The sequence below is a fragment of the Catharus ustulatus genome, chromosome 5, assembly GCF_009819885.2.
Source record: "Catharus ustulatus isolate bCatUst1 chromosome 5, bCatUst1.pri.v2, whole genome shotgun sequence".
In the NCBI taxonomy this organism is placed as follows: domain Eukaryota; kingdom Metazoa; phylum Chordata; class Aves; order Passeriformes; family Turdidae; genus Catharus; species Catharus ustulatus.
In genome coordinates, this window is record NC_046225.1 from 19,491,067 (window position 1) to 19,508,012 (window position 16,946).

Here is a 16,946-nt window from a genome sequence, read left to right on the forward strand (position 1 = left end):
ATAACTGGGATGGTTGTCATAACGTTTAAAGAGCTGCTTTTTCAGAAAGCTTGCCAAGAAAGATTCCATAATTTGAGATCAAGTCTATTCTTCAGTATAGTCATAGATCAGAAAGCTAAGGCAGAAAAAGATGATAGCATTTCATTATAGGTATTAACAATGCAGATGTGCTGTATCCCTTGAAAAATGAGAATCACAAATATTCAATAAACTGTAACTGTATGCAAGGGAATATTAAATGCAGGCTGCCAATAGGAGCCTCTTGATCCACCTCCCTTCCTGGAGGCATATCTGCAATTTTAAATATCTGGAAAGTTTGAGGCATCTGCCTCTCTAATTAACACAGCTCAGCATGGACAGACAGTTCATCATGATGAGAAAGAGATCATGGTTTAAAAGACTCTGCAAATTTTAGATTCTTTCTACTATTTTGCAGGAAAATACAGACACAGAATTATCTTGAAAACTACCAGCTATTTGAATCACTTGGAAAAAAAAACATGTTTAACTAAAGTTCAAGTTCTTATGTGAAGTTTGGAGTCATTTGCTGTTGCTTGGGAGCCCATGCTCGTCTCACTCAACTTCCCTGAGGGACTGATCATTCAACAGTGTAAAACACCATGTTCCCAACACGCAGAAACTTATGTTGTGTAAAAAACTGTTTTTCTGGTTTCCCTGAACTGTCTTAAACTTAACATTTCAAGTTTAATATTGGTGGTTTTACTTAGTTATTTTATTCTTTAGTATTTTTCTGTAGAGCCGAGTGCTCAGCTGTAAGCCTTAATAGATACCTTACGGAATAAAAATTTGGTTTTAAATTAGGTCTTGCTATAAACAAGCACATTTACACCTAGAATGCTCTTATGCATTTTCTTTGCCCTTTTGGTAAATGATTGCTAATTTGCACAAAGTTTATAGATTCTTGATATACTGTTTCTAGGAAATGAACACTTAAGGGTCTCTACCTTCACAGCTCCTAACTAATGCTACACTCAGAAATACATCATGCTATGGCTTCCTACTGATTTACACATTATCTGTCAAGGATGCTGTGAAATAAATAAAAGATCAGAAGAGGTAAAAGAAGAGGCAGAGAAAACCCCAAATGAAACAGCTATGAAAACACATATATTTGGTGGGGTTTGAGCACAGTACACTTTGAACTTTTGCAGTTAAGGGTAGTATTTTAATACCACCAGTTACTTCAGTGAGCATGTACAAGTTGGTTTTGAGGCTGCAGTGGTGTTTGACAGTAACTGTGTGTCAGTCAGAGACCTCTGGGTCCACTCAGTTTATTTTTTGTTCATAATTTGGTGGTCACATTTCTGAATTTTGGCTCTCATACATGTCCTGTGCCTTGCCTTCTCTTTCAGGAAATAAATGACGTGGATGTGCAGGAGCTGGTGAGAAGGTCAATTGGAAGGTTAACAATTATTCGACAGACATTCCCAGTTCCCCAAAACATAAGCCAGCGCTGTTTCCGTGGCAACCACAGAATATCTTCATCACTGTGTGATCCCAAGGATCCTTTCTCCCAAAGCATGGAGGTACTTCATATTCCAGTCTATCCCCACCTTGAAACTGTTTTTTTAAGATAAATTCTAAGTTTTTCCCCCAGGGCCTTACTGTAACTTATTGTTCATGTTCTCTCTGACGTGGGGTTTAATGGCTCATGGCATGACAAGGAAATACCTGGAGTTGGGGTGGGAGTCAATGTGGATTTACTGACAGTGTCTGATGGAGAACAACTTGCCTGCTCCACAGCAAAAGAGATAAACATGCAAAAAAAACCACCTGGTCTCCAGTCATTTTGTTACCCTGCTAAATTTTTATTTTTGTCATTTCACCCGAAAGAATTTCCTCCCTCAAATATGTTGTCAATAAGAAAGTCTACCTAGGAGCACCCACATCATCTCTTTCAAGTGCCTTGGTGTATACTTCTAAACCTATGTATGAGTTCCAAGGAGGCCTTATTCTCATGATTGTTAATCACAAACTACAATTAAACTATAACAGAGTCCTACCAGATGAATTCAGCAGCAGTATCCCTGTCCTCCTGACTTCCCATAGTTTTTCCAATAACAAGTCCTCTGTCTGTCTTGTTACGTTTCATCATGACAAAGCTTAGACAAATCAGCAGTGTGAAATTGGCTTAATATTTTGATTTTACTTTTGTTTGGGTTTTTTTTCCTGTGAACATTTCTGCAGTTGTAGAAAGATGGCTGCATATTATTATTATTTTTGGCAGTGGTGGGAGGAGCTTATCTGACCCAGCAGCTAAAAGCAGCTACAATTCTAGAAGAGTGAGAGAAAACAATAGGAGGAAAAGAGGGAAGTTTTGAAGAGTGTCTGTTTGAAAGGAAAATATGTAAGGGACAAGTGTGGAGAGTCTTTTCCTATTTCAGATTATTTTAAGAGCCTTTGTGTCACTAATTTTTGTTCACAAAGCAGCCAGCCAGCAATTATTGATGACTTGAAAAACTGGCCATAGCAGAGAGCACAGTGATACTATTAGAGTTCTCAAAGCAAGCAGGGCTGTGTGATGCCCATTGATGCATAGGATATATCTACAGACTATTTAAGAAGCGCAAAAATCCTTTAGGCTGTGCCATTCTGCCATGGCAGCATGGTCCTAGGAGGAGCTTTGGTACTCTAGGGACAGTGTGTTCAAGCTGAGAGCAGTGTGATTACAAGCAGGAGCCAGAGAGTGCAAAGAGCAGCTCTCATGAATAAAGTTACTGACTACAGCGAGGCAGAAAACAAGAGTCATGTGTTGATGGGATACTTTATATTTTGAATTGTCTTTCTCTTCAACTTCACTTTCGTTTTCACTTCAGCAGTTGGCTGAATTCAGGAAAGCTAAGTTATAGAATTCAAAATTTATTCTCAACAAATTGGAAAATTCCATTTAATTTGTTAGATTAGATCTTATATTTTAACCTGTAGGTTGTGATCTACCTATATCTTGTAGAGCTACAATGTTCCTACTGGTAGCTTTCATAGTATTTTGGTTCAAAGGAATGATGGAAGCCAGACTTGTTTAATTATTCTGTGCAACTGAGTTGCTTTTTTCATGCTTTCCCTGAGATGGCTGTACTTCATTATTTCAGCTGAGTGAGAAAACATCATAAACTGAAAGGAAGGAAAACTCTGACACAATTTCCCCTGTGTCTTCATATGATGCACAGTCCTTTGAGTAGCTGTGGGGTTTGTTTGCTGCTTCTTTGTTCTACCCAACAATATTATAAATTAGTTTCTAATCCAGTGGGGAGTTGGAACAGTTTATAAATTGAAATTACTAATGCTTTTTTTTTTAATGACATGGAAGTGTGACTAATCAGAAACATTCTCTGGAAATTATAAGGGTGAATTTCTTGATTTATTTTTTTCTGAATTACTCCCCCTAAAGTCTGTGTGAATAATTAATTTTTTCAGCATCTTTATTAAAACACTGAAAAATATTCTGGTGAAGATGTCTCACTGTGTCTTTTGAACTGGCCTAATTGAAACATATTCTATAAATTTGTATCATTTTGAAGGCAGAAAGTTTAAAACTGGATTCACAGAAGAATTTAGTACTGTAACCCTTTTGTCTAAAAACTGCATGCAATATTATAGGTGCACATAAAATAAACACTGATAATCCAGATTACTCATTCATCCTTAATCTGATGCTAAGTACCTTTCTTCCACACTCTGGATAAAATAATCACATCTAAATTTTAAATTGCATTAACAGAGGGTTATGCAGTTAAATCCTTCTTGGTAATGCAAGTGTCCAGCCCTTAGCCTAACAGACTTAGAATAAATAAGGGATTAGTAATGGACACCAGGCAATGCATTAAATGCCCCAGTAAATTTACGTGGGAAATTAATAAAGGTGTAAAGTGACTTTAAATTACAGCCCCCTTCTGTTCATCAGGACAGATATTAACGAAGCATGTATTTCTGGTGGTGACAGGGAAGGGTGATTTTGAGAAACAGGAATTAATTGTAGGTTCTTTATCATTGCATTATCAGTGATTGATTGCAGTTAATGTTAAGCTGAACTATTAGTGAAGGACTAACAATGCTTAATAACTGCTGAACTCTGTCCTCCTGAGCCCTGTTAATACTTGATGAAGACCCAGCTATATTACTCTTAAATTAGTGAGTGCATCCTTCCTCATGAACTGTGACAATTGTCTTCTATTCCCATGGTAGCAGGTACAGAAGTTACCTTGAAAGCAATGTCATTTGTTGGGAAATGATGACTTGGCATCCACAGCCCTTCATGTACCAATTTAGTCTCATTAGTGACCTTATTCCCTCTGCTCTCCAGAGGTAGTGTGGGGTTTTTTTTATTCCCCTTTGGCAAAGACTTGGAAAAAAAAAAAGCTTGCCTCAAAGCACAGTGATAATTCCTCTCTCCATGCTCCAATAAATGTCCCTCTAGTGTGACTTCATTGGGGAAACACAGTTTTAGCTGAAATCTTTTGAATTCTTTGTAGGTTTACAATATGCAGGCAAATAATCTTAGCTGTTTTTAAAATGCTTGATTAACCTGGGCCCAGATCCTCAATCCATGCTTTTAATCCTGTCATGCACAGTGATGCCTGGACTGTGCATCTGAAGAAAGTAGATTTTGTTCCTGGGTGAATACCAAAATAGAAATGTTCACAGCTACTGGAGGAGCTCAAGAATAAAAAAGCACCTCCTTTAGAAGACACAGTGAAGGATCATTTAAAGAAGAAGGGCACTAAGGATCAGAGGTTCTGTGCATCTGTGCTACTGACAGAGCAATTGATGGGTGACACAAGCAAAGCCAGCATGAAGGGAATAAAAACATAAAAAGGTGTCATATGGAAAGGACCAATTGGGCAGAAGGGTGATGTGTGAACTTGCCAATCAGTATCTCTGATCTTTATGTGCAAGTATTATTGTGCTTCCTTGCCATACACCCCCTCCCAATAGCTGCAGGGCTTTCCCAGTCCTTGGATATATTTAAAAGCAGAATAGGGCCACTGAATTTCGAAACTTTCCTTTTGTAAGCTTCTTTCTTCTTTTTAAACTTTAGGCACACCACTTATATCTTTGTAAGAAAACACTTACAGAGAGCAGCCAACATATTCCACAAATCTGAGGAAATGTCATTTGGCTTGTCTGTGACTGCTGGAGAAAAAATCCCAGCAACCTTGCCTCAAATTGCCACTGGCTAATTTGTTGTCAGGCACTAGGAATGCTCATACAAAGCCTTTATCATGCAGCTGAGGATACTGTGTTTCCCTCAATAACTTCAGATGACCAATTGTTTATCTAAAAAAATTATTCCTAAAAGTCCTTTTCATTTCTGAACAAAATTTTTCTTCATGAGAACTTCTGTTCAGGACTGCTGAGGTTTCTCTTTATGATACTGTCAGTACCTTAAATGTCCCTGCCTTTTGAGGACAGAAAAGACTGATGTAGAACTATATTGTAAATTAGTTGTTTCAGAAGTGTTCATAAGTTCTGAGCCTCTGTTCTTTTACATTTAATTGCATCTTTCACATCTAACTTTGCATTGTGTGCATTTAAAAGCATGTTTGTAGGACTAGAATATGGTTAAGTGGAAGTGGCGCACAACTGATTTCTTTTCTTGAATTCCACTGTTCTGCCTTTGATCCCAAACTAGAACAACTTCACACTGTATGCTGCTGTGCTCACAGTGAAGCATACACACATTCACTTGTAAGAGTTTTGTCCTGTAAGGAATTAACAGCCAATGTCAAACACTCTGACACTAAACACTATAAATTGCAGACTCAACATGCAATTGCACACTGACAAAAATTTCATTAAATCTTATTTCATGCCAGAAAATGCCAATCAAAATTGACTGCACAAATCAGGAACAAAAAAACCACAATCAAATCTATTCTAAATTTTCAGAGCTTCTGCTTTTCAAAAGAACAAATCAACCTTGAAGATTATTTGATGGTCCAAATATTTAGTGACTGAAAAAATGAGTCTCACAAGCTACTGGTTAAAAATAAAAGGAGGTCTGTTTATGGTCATAAGTAGAGCTGTAAATCTGGCAAGTAGAGCTGTGATTGGGCTGCCTGTATTTCTCGTGTGTGTAGTTTGTTGCTGCAAGTCACTTTTAGCATTACAACCCCCAGCTGCAGATTTTACCAAAGCCCAAAGGTGTGACATTTTGCCTCCCACAGATTCTTCTTAATACTAAATAAAGTATTTAATTACCAGAGGATTATGGTTGAGGCAAAACAAATGATAAATTCTGTCTGCTGGCAGGAGACTACAAATAGTAATGCTAATGCTTCCCTTTTGATGTCTTTACAGATTTCAAACCTGTATATATATGACACTGTCCTCCTGCTGGCAAATGCCTTTCATAAGAAGCTGGAGGACAGGAAGTGGCACAGCATGGCCAGCCTCACCTGCATCAGGAAGAACTCTAAACCCTGGCAAGGAGGGCGATCAATGCTGGAAACCATCAAGAAGGTACTTTTCCCCTGTGTTTCCTCACCTTTGATTTCTAAATACTTACAATAGGCAGTATTTCCTCCTGAGGTGCATGTTACTCTTATCAGTATAGTTTTTATATAGTCACAGCTTTTGAATGAAAGTAGTTCTTCATTTGGTTTGGGTTGTTTGTTGGTTGATTGGGCTTTTTTCATGTTATAATAATCATATTGAAATAAAACCAATAGGTTTGTTTTCCAAAAGTACCAAACCAGTTGGGTGTTCAAGGAAGAAAAAGTGTCAAATGTGTCACGGTTGAAGTTAGGAAGTAAAAAAAAAAAAAAAAATTACAATTTTATTTGTAAAAGAAAGGGGGAAAAGCTGCGGAGTTACACTTGGGTAATGTTCTGCAAAATTTGCCATTGCACTGCCTTTGATGTTAATGAAGTGAAATCATAGAAATGGGAGTGAGGAACCTCCTAAATTATCTAGGCTGTATTCTGCCACTGCAAAACTGTGCCAGTAACAGCCTTGATAGAGCTTTATCCAATGTCGCTGCTTCCCTGTGATTTTTATTTCCTACCTTAATCATGCTCATGCCCAAGATGCTTTTTCTGTTCTTCAGTTTTTAAAGATAATTTCTCTTAGTTATTTCCTTTCTTCACCACCTGTTCAGCCTTCACATACTTACAGACAAATATTGCAGCTTTCTGGGTCAGTATTTAGTCAATATGGACAGGTTGAGAGTTTCCCCTTCCCTGTCTCATTTTCTTTATGTTATTGATGTCTTTCATAAAACTGCCTCCTCATTTTTCTGCATACACTTCCTGGTAATGTATACCTATATTTAAAGTGCTAGCATTGTAAACAAAGAAAAAAAAAAGAATGGTAAAGAAAAAAATTAAATGGCGTTTTATTTATGGCTTTTACTACAGGACATAAAAATAATTTAAAATCTAATGTTGTCTTGAGAAGTTTCCATTCTGCATTAGGTATTTAGCTTTACCAGAAAATTTGATGGTGCAGGCAAAATTTAAGACTCCTTTGACCACTGCTTATATTTTACCCAGTCCCAGGTTAATCTGTGATACCTCCAAAATGGTAGTTCAAGGATTTCTTTGATATATGTTTCCACTTTCCTTACTCACAGTTTGAAGTCATGAGACTGCAAGAATAATCCAGGACACATTTCTTATTTCAAGGGCAGGATAGGTCTTTAAGAGACTCCAAACTGTATCGCTCTTAATCTATCAGAGTAATTTCATATTCACATTTGGCAGGCCCATGTATTTTTATCTATGTTTCAGGCAAGGCTGGTTCTCTTCTCACCTTGGATTTTGTAAATTCAGTAATTTCACTATTATAAGCCACACCATTTTGACTAAAATTTTGGTCCAAACCCGAAGTGCAGCTTATAACCAGGTGCGGCTTATATATGGACAAAGAATGAAAAGTTGCTGTTTTAGTTTGGAGGACAGGTGTCTACTGAGAAAGGCAGGAACTTGTCTTTGAAATGGAGAATGTAAACCCCCTCCCTCCAAATTATTATAATTTTGAAATCAAGGGGCTCTCAGGCAAAGATATGGGAATTAGGAATAACAGTTCTTTACTAGGGAAATTAAAATAGAAATACAGTACTACAAAGAAACAAACTCCAAACCCTGACAAAGTCAGAGTACAACCTGACACCCTGTCAGGCAGGTGTTGGTAGCAGTCCCATTCCATGGTGGCTGCAGTCCCCTTGCAGTGAGAGATGTGATTCAGTTGGAGCAGTGCTCCTGTACAAGGTGCAGTTTCCCTCCAGAGGTCCAGTGGTGATGTGGAGAAATCCGGTTTTCCTCTGGAGTCCAGTGGAGAAAGGGGCTCCCTTAGTGTCCCAAAACCTCTGTTTTTATCTTGGTAAGAAATGTTGGGCTCTTCCCCCTGGCTGGAGCAACTTCCAATGGGATGCAGTAATTTTCTCAGTCACACAGTGGGACTCAGTGGGCCATTAGCAGAAAATGACTGGCTGGAGGAAGGATGGGTTGTGAAAAGATAAAGAACAATGCCCTGCCTGGTTTCAATGGATGGCCCATTAGCAGAATATCTCCCACGGAGATAAGGATCACTGCCCCCACCCTCAACAAATGGTGATAGAATAGATACCTTTTATCACACTCTGTGTTGTAACGTGCAGCTTATAATCAGGTGCGACTTATAACTGTGAAATTACTGTACTGTGTACACTTTTCCATTTAAATGGCCAGGAGAATTATGACAGCATTCAAGAAGGCAGAAGCAAGTGGAAATTCCAGAGTTGTTGTTAGCTTGCTAAGAAATGAATCAAATGCCAAAGAAATTCCTGATCTGTGCAGCTAACCATGCTTCCATCCTGTCACTTTTGGGTTTCTCTGCTATTCCAATTAGATGGCTTTGATAAGAAACTACTTTTTTGGTGTAAATTGAAAAATCCAAATGCTCCTTACACTGCATTGTGCTGACAGAGATGAATTTCTAGAAGTAATGTGCTAAAATTGAAAGTCAAAATTTAATCCAAATGAAATACAGAAATTTTACTCTGTGTGGATGTCAGTAGCATTTCAATCCATAGGCAGAGGAAAGCTAAGTTTGCAGCTGAGAGCTGTAATCGCACAAGAATAGGAATTCTGGTTTGTGACCTACTTTCCCTTTTCTTTCACTAAAGCATTTATGGAGAAGAACCTTGGGATCACAGTTGGGTACTTCTGAAATTACAAATTTGGCATTGATGAGGTATCAGAAAAACAATAAAATCTAAAAGTAATGAAGGGAAAAAAGCCCCCACTTAATCTCTTCCTGAGAATTATTCTTTCCAATCTTGCCTTACTCTTTAAACATCCTTTCTCTCCTATTGTCCTGGAGAATCCTGTAAAATAAACTGAAATACATTTTTTTCTCAAAAAAAATTTATGAGTTTCCCTTAATTTTGAAAGAAAACAGGAGGAAGTTACCACATGGTATTTAAACAGTGTCTGAAATAAAAGTTCTGCTTTTTCATTTTGAAATCACCACTGTTTCCAGGGGTGGTGTATAATGAATATCATAGTAAGATATCGATATAATTCAGGGTGAAAATGCATTCTGAGATTTCTTAAATACTCCTGGAAAAAGAACTTCCATCCTCTGCAAACCTTAATTCTCCCTTCATGGTGACCTGTATTGCAGAGCTGAAATCATCACCCATCTCAAGTTGTCCCTCCTCTCAGTGTAGCTTCACTAGGAGTCAAATTATACTCAAGTATGGTTTTGAAGGGAAAAAGAATTGAGAATTTTTCTGAAAAGATCCAGAAACAGGAACATCTTGCAGTGGTTTTAGCTGCAGAGGTAAATCTTTGTTTGATTTCTGGAGAGGGAAATAAGAGGTGGGAAATCTTTATTAGGCTACCCACTGAAGAAGGTAAGAGAAAGGGATGCTGATGTTTTACCTACAGCAGCAATTGTAAAATTTGTTACCTGGTGGTAAATAAACTGGGTTTTTTATAATTAATTGGCTAGTAAAGCAGAGTAGACAATGAAAAGAAATTAGAGTTTCCAACATTTCTTGAAATGATAAAAAAGCTTTCTAAATCATTCCTTATTGTCATTTGTTACTTTTCACTGTTGAGCATTTGACTCATGAATCGCTATTTCTTCAAACAGCTACAAAAGCAGATTTTTCTTTGTGAATTCAGCTGATTGGACAAAGCCTAAAGAAAACATTTTAAGCCCACCACAATTATTTAAATCTAATATCTGTTTCTGCCCTTTCTGGAACTGAACAAACAGTTAAATTCATCAGGAAATACAATCCTTCTAATGAATTTGGCCAGCTCCAGCAATTAGTTTAAATTCACTTTTGTAATAGGAGCTATCCCTAAACACATGCTCACTTGTTTATTCCTCAGTAAAGCTGTTTCACAGTTGGAGGAATAAGTATCACTAGAAAATAATTCTACTTTGGGAAAAATTAATCTTCCTGAGTAGCCTGGGAATAAATGTAAGTAGGATTATAGGGAGGATCAACTCTGCAAGATGGCATCAAGTTTCTGCCCATTCCTTCTCTCCCATGTCTCAGGGCTCTTCCCAGTCACATTTGTTTAGCTCACTAACAGCAAATTTTTAGTGCTGGCAGCCACACAGAGCCTGTCCCTTTTGGGAAAATGAGTTGTACCTCTTGCCATTTCGTGAATTATAGGTGGAATTGTCAACTAGTTCTGGTCTCAGAAATGTCAGTGACACTCAGTGGTGACACACAATAAAGATGCCAAATTGTTTTTCATGTTGTAGATTGGATTGCCTGTGCTAGTCGAAAACTCAGCAATGTTCTCAAGATCAGACTTTTTCCAGAATAAAATGTGAAATGTGTATTTACTAGCAGTTTATAGCATTTTTTCTGCCTATAGCCACTTTTTTTTTATCCTGAATTGCAAAACAGCTTGTACCTGAAGAAAAAAGTAGAGGAAGTTTGAACAGGAGCTGAGAGCAAGTACAGCATTTTATAGCTGATGATTGGCAAGCTGGCCAATCCCAAGTGAGGTCCTGACTGCTGTGTAAATAGCGCTTTCTTCAGGGACTTACAGTATAGTAGTGCCTAAGAATATATAAACTGCAGTTTATCTTGCCAGTCTAAATGGGACTCAAGTAGGCTTTAATTATATTGCCAGGCTTTATAACAGCTCTGCAAAGCCCAGAGCAGTGATCAGAATCATAAGTAAAACATTTTTGGCCTAGCAACTGACATTTCACTCTTCACTTTTATATGTGTCAGGAAATTGCATGGTTGCAGCTGAACCTTAGAAGAATTTGAGAAGATAGATAACAAATATGTCTTCATTTTTTCCCAAATAGTATTATTTCTCTAAGTTATATGGAATGAAAAATTTCTTTTGCCCTTGCCCGTTATCATGATTAACACTGAAATCACTTGGAAAAATCTCATCAGGAAGTTACTGCATCAGTAGCTGTCACACAGATGGTCATTTCCTCTGAGATCTCCTACCACTGTGCACTAGCAGAGGGATAAAACACATGCTGTAAATCAAGTGTTTCAGACAGATCCCTACTGTGAAAGGCCACTCACAAAAGCTGGAGCAGTGTCTGGAAAATATTCCTAGGCGATATCCTGCTCCACTCTATCAGCCCTAAGCAGCAGCCAGAGCTGTGTAAGCCTTGTGAAAAGGCTGTGTGGGACAATGAGGAGTAGCAGAGAGCAATAGCAGGACTGCATGGCCTGCAGGTCCAACAACATCAGGCCCAGACAGGGAGGAGAAACCCAGATCTCCAAGAAATTTCCTGTAAATTTAGTGTTGTTGGTATTATATGGGCGGTTCTTTGCTGTTTTGTCTTTCTGTCTCTGCCCTCCCCAAGCTGGCAGCATTGCCATTCTAATTGGAGCTCCTATTACATTATTTTCACATGTACCCAGTCCAGGAGAGGAAACTCTGATTAAGATATTCCTTAATGAGAAATTTTCAAAGAATAATAGATTGCCAAAATAGATAAATGAGTAATAACACTGTTGTGGTTAAGACTGGATTGCAGACAAATAAAGCTGTCAGACTTAGAGTTTGTATCTTGCCCTGACAATTGCAGCCATTTAAAAATCAAGTTAAACAAATTTATACAAAGTTTCTGGATAGAGATCAAATTCTAAAACATATTAGGTGATTCTGTTAACCTGTACTGCATGTAAGGGGATATATATTTCCAAAGAATCCTGTGTTCTCTTAAGAAACTGATTGATGGATTACTTCAAGTGTAATTGGAGTCAAATGATTCTTTGAATTCTTTTTAACCGTATTTGCTCAAATAAGGACAAAGGTTATAAAAAATAACTTTTAAAGTTTTTTAACATTTTAAATTGCCATCTCATGTCTCAAAAATCATTTACATTTTATCTTCATGTTCTTTAGAGCATTGGGACCATTCTCAGTCTGGAAAATAAATTTAAAAATAAACTTTAATTTTATAGATTGAAAATCCTATATTCTTCATTTCTATTTTCTGCTGTACAAAGCATCTGTTTGAAGACATCATAATTATTTCTATTGAATATTTCCTTTCTTGTTCCAGAGTTTTCCCTTCCTTTTCCCAGGTCCTGCTTGTGGCTCATTTGAAATCATGGTGCTGCTCAGGTTGTCTGTAACAGTTTAATTAATTCTCAGGCATTACCTACCTCCGAGCCCCAGGTTTAATACCCAGTGCAGGGAAAGTTTTAGGAAGCCATATAGGAAATACTAAGTATAATATAACCAATTCAGTATCTGGTAAGGTGTCCAGATGAAGGCTTTGAGCAATCAGCTGGGCATTCCAATTCTTGCAGATCTGTGCCACTTTGCAGGCATTTCTCCATCTCATGTTCTGTGAATCTGTGCCTCAGGTATTCAAAAAGCCAGATAAGAACCTATGAGAGAAAAGGTATATGGAGCAGGTTTCTGCTTCTGGTCCATGAGTAGGATGAAGTCAAACTTAAGTTAGAGGGAAAGGTTTATATTTGTGAAACTTGGTTATTTACCAAAGGATATGTTCGAGTCATTTTGTGGATAAACACAAGTTCACTCTGTCTTTACTCTGAACTAGCCAGAGGTGTGCTAACCCCAGTCTAAAAGCCATGAAGGTCTGGTTATTGCAGGATGGTGATCAAGATAAAAAGGAATCAGAGTGTCTTGCTAACCTCAACGTTTGTTGAAATTGTCTGGTCTGCAATTGCCAGAGTCTTCCTGCAAAATATGTTTAGGTGTACCCTTAATCAGGCTATTGACTTTTTTGCTTTCTTTTTTTATTTACATTTATTTTTGTTTCAATACTGAATAAAAAAAGTGAATACTATAGAAAGAAAATATTATGGAAAATATTTTTTACAATCATTAAATATATATATAGACACAAAGTATTTTATTGGTTTTCGCTGTAAAATAAATAATAAAATAGTTGTATTATTATATTTGTATTATTATTTTATTGTATAATTGCTTATGTGTTATTCCCTGACAGTATTAGTTTCTAGTCGTCTATTAAATTCTAAAGGTGTCATCTCAATGAACAATTTCATTTGTTATAATCACAGTAATGTTTTATAAAAGTAGGAGAACATTCTGTTATTTCGCAGCAATCTGCAATGGAGATGTAAATTTTGTATTCCTTCCTGAATTTTACAAACTGAAGATATAAGAATAGAGCTTTTAATATTGTGATTCAGCAAAGCTCATGTGCTTAGCTAGGTAGTTTATACTTCAAGGTTTTCCAGTTTAAATAAAAAAATCTTCTAAGTGAACCATCAATCACAACTAAAAAGTTCTTGCCATATGATTTGGGGAAAAGCTATGCATTTCATGGGTTTTTACACCAGAGGCAGATTTTTAATATTTTTTTAATAATTTTTTGTACATACTTAAAATATTTTTTAGCTTTTTTTTTTTTTTTTTTCTGAGGGAGAGGGCTAAACATCAAATTTTCCTTTAATCTGTAAACTGAAGAAATTTTTGAAGGGTAAAGGTTTTCATTATCAGTATTTCACATGGCTCTGTTGATTTTATAGTTCAGGTCATCATAGTTCTTATACAAAGATGAAATGTGTGTCATGTTGAATTAACTCTGGAATATATTTTGTGTATGGTTGTGGTGTGTATAGCCCTTTCAGCTCTAATTCTTTGTGGGGATTATTCACTCTAGTGTTTCATCTCTAGTATTTTAACCCCTTCCAGCACAACAGCAAAAATGTTAAAGCAAGCTTGAAGTGACACTGCATTGTTGCTCATGTATTCTTTGTAAAGGATAATTGGGAGGGAAAATAAAAATCAGTGCATTCAGCTAGACTTTGAATTAATCCCTTCTTCATTTGTGCAAATCACATAAATTGAGCTCAAAAAAGTCTAACTTCATCTAAAACTCAGCCTGCCCTCATGTAGAAATCTTTCATGGGGGAGAAACATTTGAGGGGGAAAAGATCAGTCAACATAACTAAATTTAGTGCAATTTCTTTTATGTATTTGTCTTTAGCTTTGCTTCCACTAAACTTCTTTGCAAATTTTGTTGGTTTTTTTAAAATTTGTTGGAGTTTAAATAGCAATACATATATGCTGAGGGAGCAAAGAACAAAAATTGGAGTGCAAATATGCTAAGAGTAAGACTATTGCTTGTATTGCATCTGCTTAGCATTGCTGAGTTTAATTCTTCTGTGAAAAACTTCATTATGAGGCCAGAATAATTTAAGCTTCAAAATTTTTAGGGAAACATGATCTTTGGAAAATGATCCTAATTCTGGTAGTTATCTATGTATTCTGCATAGTTAGCTCATGAAGGTCGTTAAGAAACAGAGGGTTGGTACAATTACCTGCTTAGAAGTTTTCAGTCCATTTTCTTTTTGCTTTTCCAATAGGGTGGAGTGAATGGCTTGACTGGAGAACTGGAATTTGCAGAAAATGGAGGGAATCCCAATGTGCATTTTGAAATTTTGGGGACAAACTATGGAGAAGATCTTGGCAGAGGCATCCGCAAGGTGAGGCTACATATATTCAACAAGAGATTGCTTTTTCTGATTTTTTTCAAAACTTTTCTTGTGTTCCATGTTAATAGAAAAGCATTGGATGGCAGATAACATGGTGTTCTGTATTATTAAAGGAGTAAGAGATGGGAGAAAAGCTTTGAACTTTGAGATATTCATCTATTTTATTATGTCAAATAGGTCTTGGAGCAGGTTGTGTTGATCAGGATATCATTTGCAATGCAGAATGTGTTAAGCTGCTGATGGACTGTCCCAAAAGACCAGTTGTTTTGTAACCCTTACAACCCCTGCCCAAAATAGCAAATTTTACACTGAATTATGGTTAGAGCACCTAGACCGGTCCCTGATACTTGTTCAAAGTGGGATGCTCTGCCTGCTAGATGGTTAACATTCATAGCTATGGAAAGAGAATAGATAAAATTTATATAGCCTCTTCATTAAATAAATGCGTGGTGTTTTAATAGGAGTTAGCTTTTACAGAATAAGTTGATGTTATGCATTCAGCTGCCAGACACAGTCCAAAGGCTTGGACTTGGATTGTTACAGGAAATGGCAGATATGTCCAGCAGAATTACTCTTTCTTGGTATTCGGGTTTTGCCAGTCTAAAACTAAATTTATGTCCAGTGTAACAAATGGTGGAAACGTGTCTCAATTTGCAGTGAATATCCTTTGAACAACTGCTTATCTGGTATGGCAAAAATCATACGGCACGTCACAGGTAAGCAAAATACAGATAGACTCTTCCAGGAGCAACTCTCCTTCAAAGACAGACTTCCAGAAAAATACCACGATCTCTTCATTTAGTGTATCACATCATACTGGGTTTTGTATAGGAGGAACATGAAGTGATTGAAAGAAAATGAGAGTTTTCTTATTATATGTAAACTGGTTCCAAGTGTCAGTGTCACTATATGATGAAGTGCATCATTTGTCTGCATACCTTCTGGAGCAACAGATAAGTGCTCTGAAAGAAGGAAGAGATAAATAAGTTGTCTAAAGTGTCTAAAAACTGAACTTTCTCCCTCCACTATTTGTTGGAATTGTTTTTCTGTTTGTGCTGTTTCATCTCTTGTCAATACCCTAATGTACACACCAGCCTATGGTTATGGCACCTTGAGCAGAGGTCCTGACATGCTTCAGAAACCAGACAGAACTGGATCTGGCTGATGTCTGGAGGTACCTCACAGAGTCTTTGGAGACCAGAATGTTGGATAAGTCCTTATTTCCTTACATTTAACTCTGTCTGTTTCAACATATTTTGATTTATTTTCCATGCTATGCACTGAGGAACTATTTATTCTTTAGAGCTACCTTCCTAAGACAAATCTGTATCTCTTCATTTAATTTATTTGGTTGATTTTGACTAGAGCTTTTTTGACTTCAGACCTGTCTGTCCAGGTGAATGCCTGAGTGAAACACTAAATTGTATTCTTGCATTCCCAAAAAGATAGAAAAAGGTAGACTCACAGAAAAATCTTGGAAATATAGAAGTACAAAAAGATTTCCTGGCTATTCTAACTATTTTTGATGGTGTAATTTAGAATCGTACTGTTAATTTAAGCTATGGTAGAGTTTGATTTTAAAACAGATATTAATGACTGTGGGCTCACCTAACTTGTGTGAAACAGTGGGGTAATACAAACAGGCTTTTGGAACCTTCCTTGTTAACTCCTTATGATAGTTCAAGAACAAGGAGACGTTCACTGTCTTTGGAGAGACAAGGATTTAAGTTGGTCAAAGAGAATAGAGTTTTGCTCAGAATATAATTCTGTGGTGAAACTCAGCATCATACAATCCTGTTGAGGAGAAAAGCAAAGTTCAAAATTAAGATACTAAAAGTATGTGAGTTTTTATTACATTTGCCAAGATGAGCATTTAAAATTAAATATAGATCTTATAAGAAATTTTTCCTGTTGAAAAAGACATTCAGTAAATGCCTCTGCATGGAGTTACGTGATGTACTGCATTTGGTTAAAAAGAAGAAAGGGTCCAGAGCAGAACAGA

The 16,946-nt window shown here is 36.9% G+C and overlaps 1 protein-coding gene across 4 annotated transcripts in view; it reads left to right on the plus strand.

The window, feature by feature from the left end:
- GRID2 (glutamate ionotropic receptor delta type subunit 2) overlaps positions 1–16,946 on the plus strand; it is a 698,066-nt gene that overhangs the window by 483,966 nt on the left and 197,154 nt on the right. For all 4 annotated transcript variants that reach the window (XR_004417944.2, XR_004417943.2, XM_033060210.1 and 1 more), the window contains exons 6-8: positions 1,374–1,547; positions 6,319–6,480; positions 14,816–14,935. Coding sequence is in view for 2 of the 4 variants with exons in the window: in XM_033060210.1 (XP_032916101.1) it covers positions 1,374–1,547; positions 6,319–6,480; positions 14,816–14,935 (456 nt within the window). In the remaining 2 variants the exon portion in view is untranslated. The remainder of the gene's footprint in view (positions 1–1,373; positions 1,548–6,318; positions 6,481–14,815; positions 14,936–16,946) is intronic.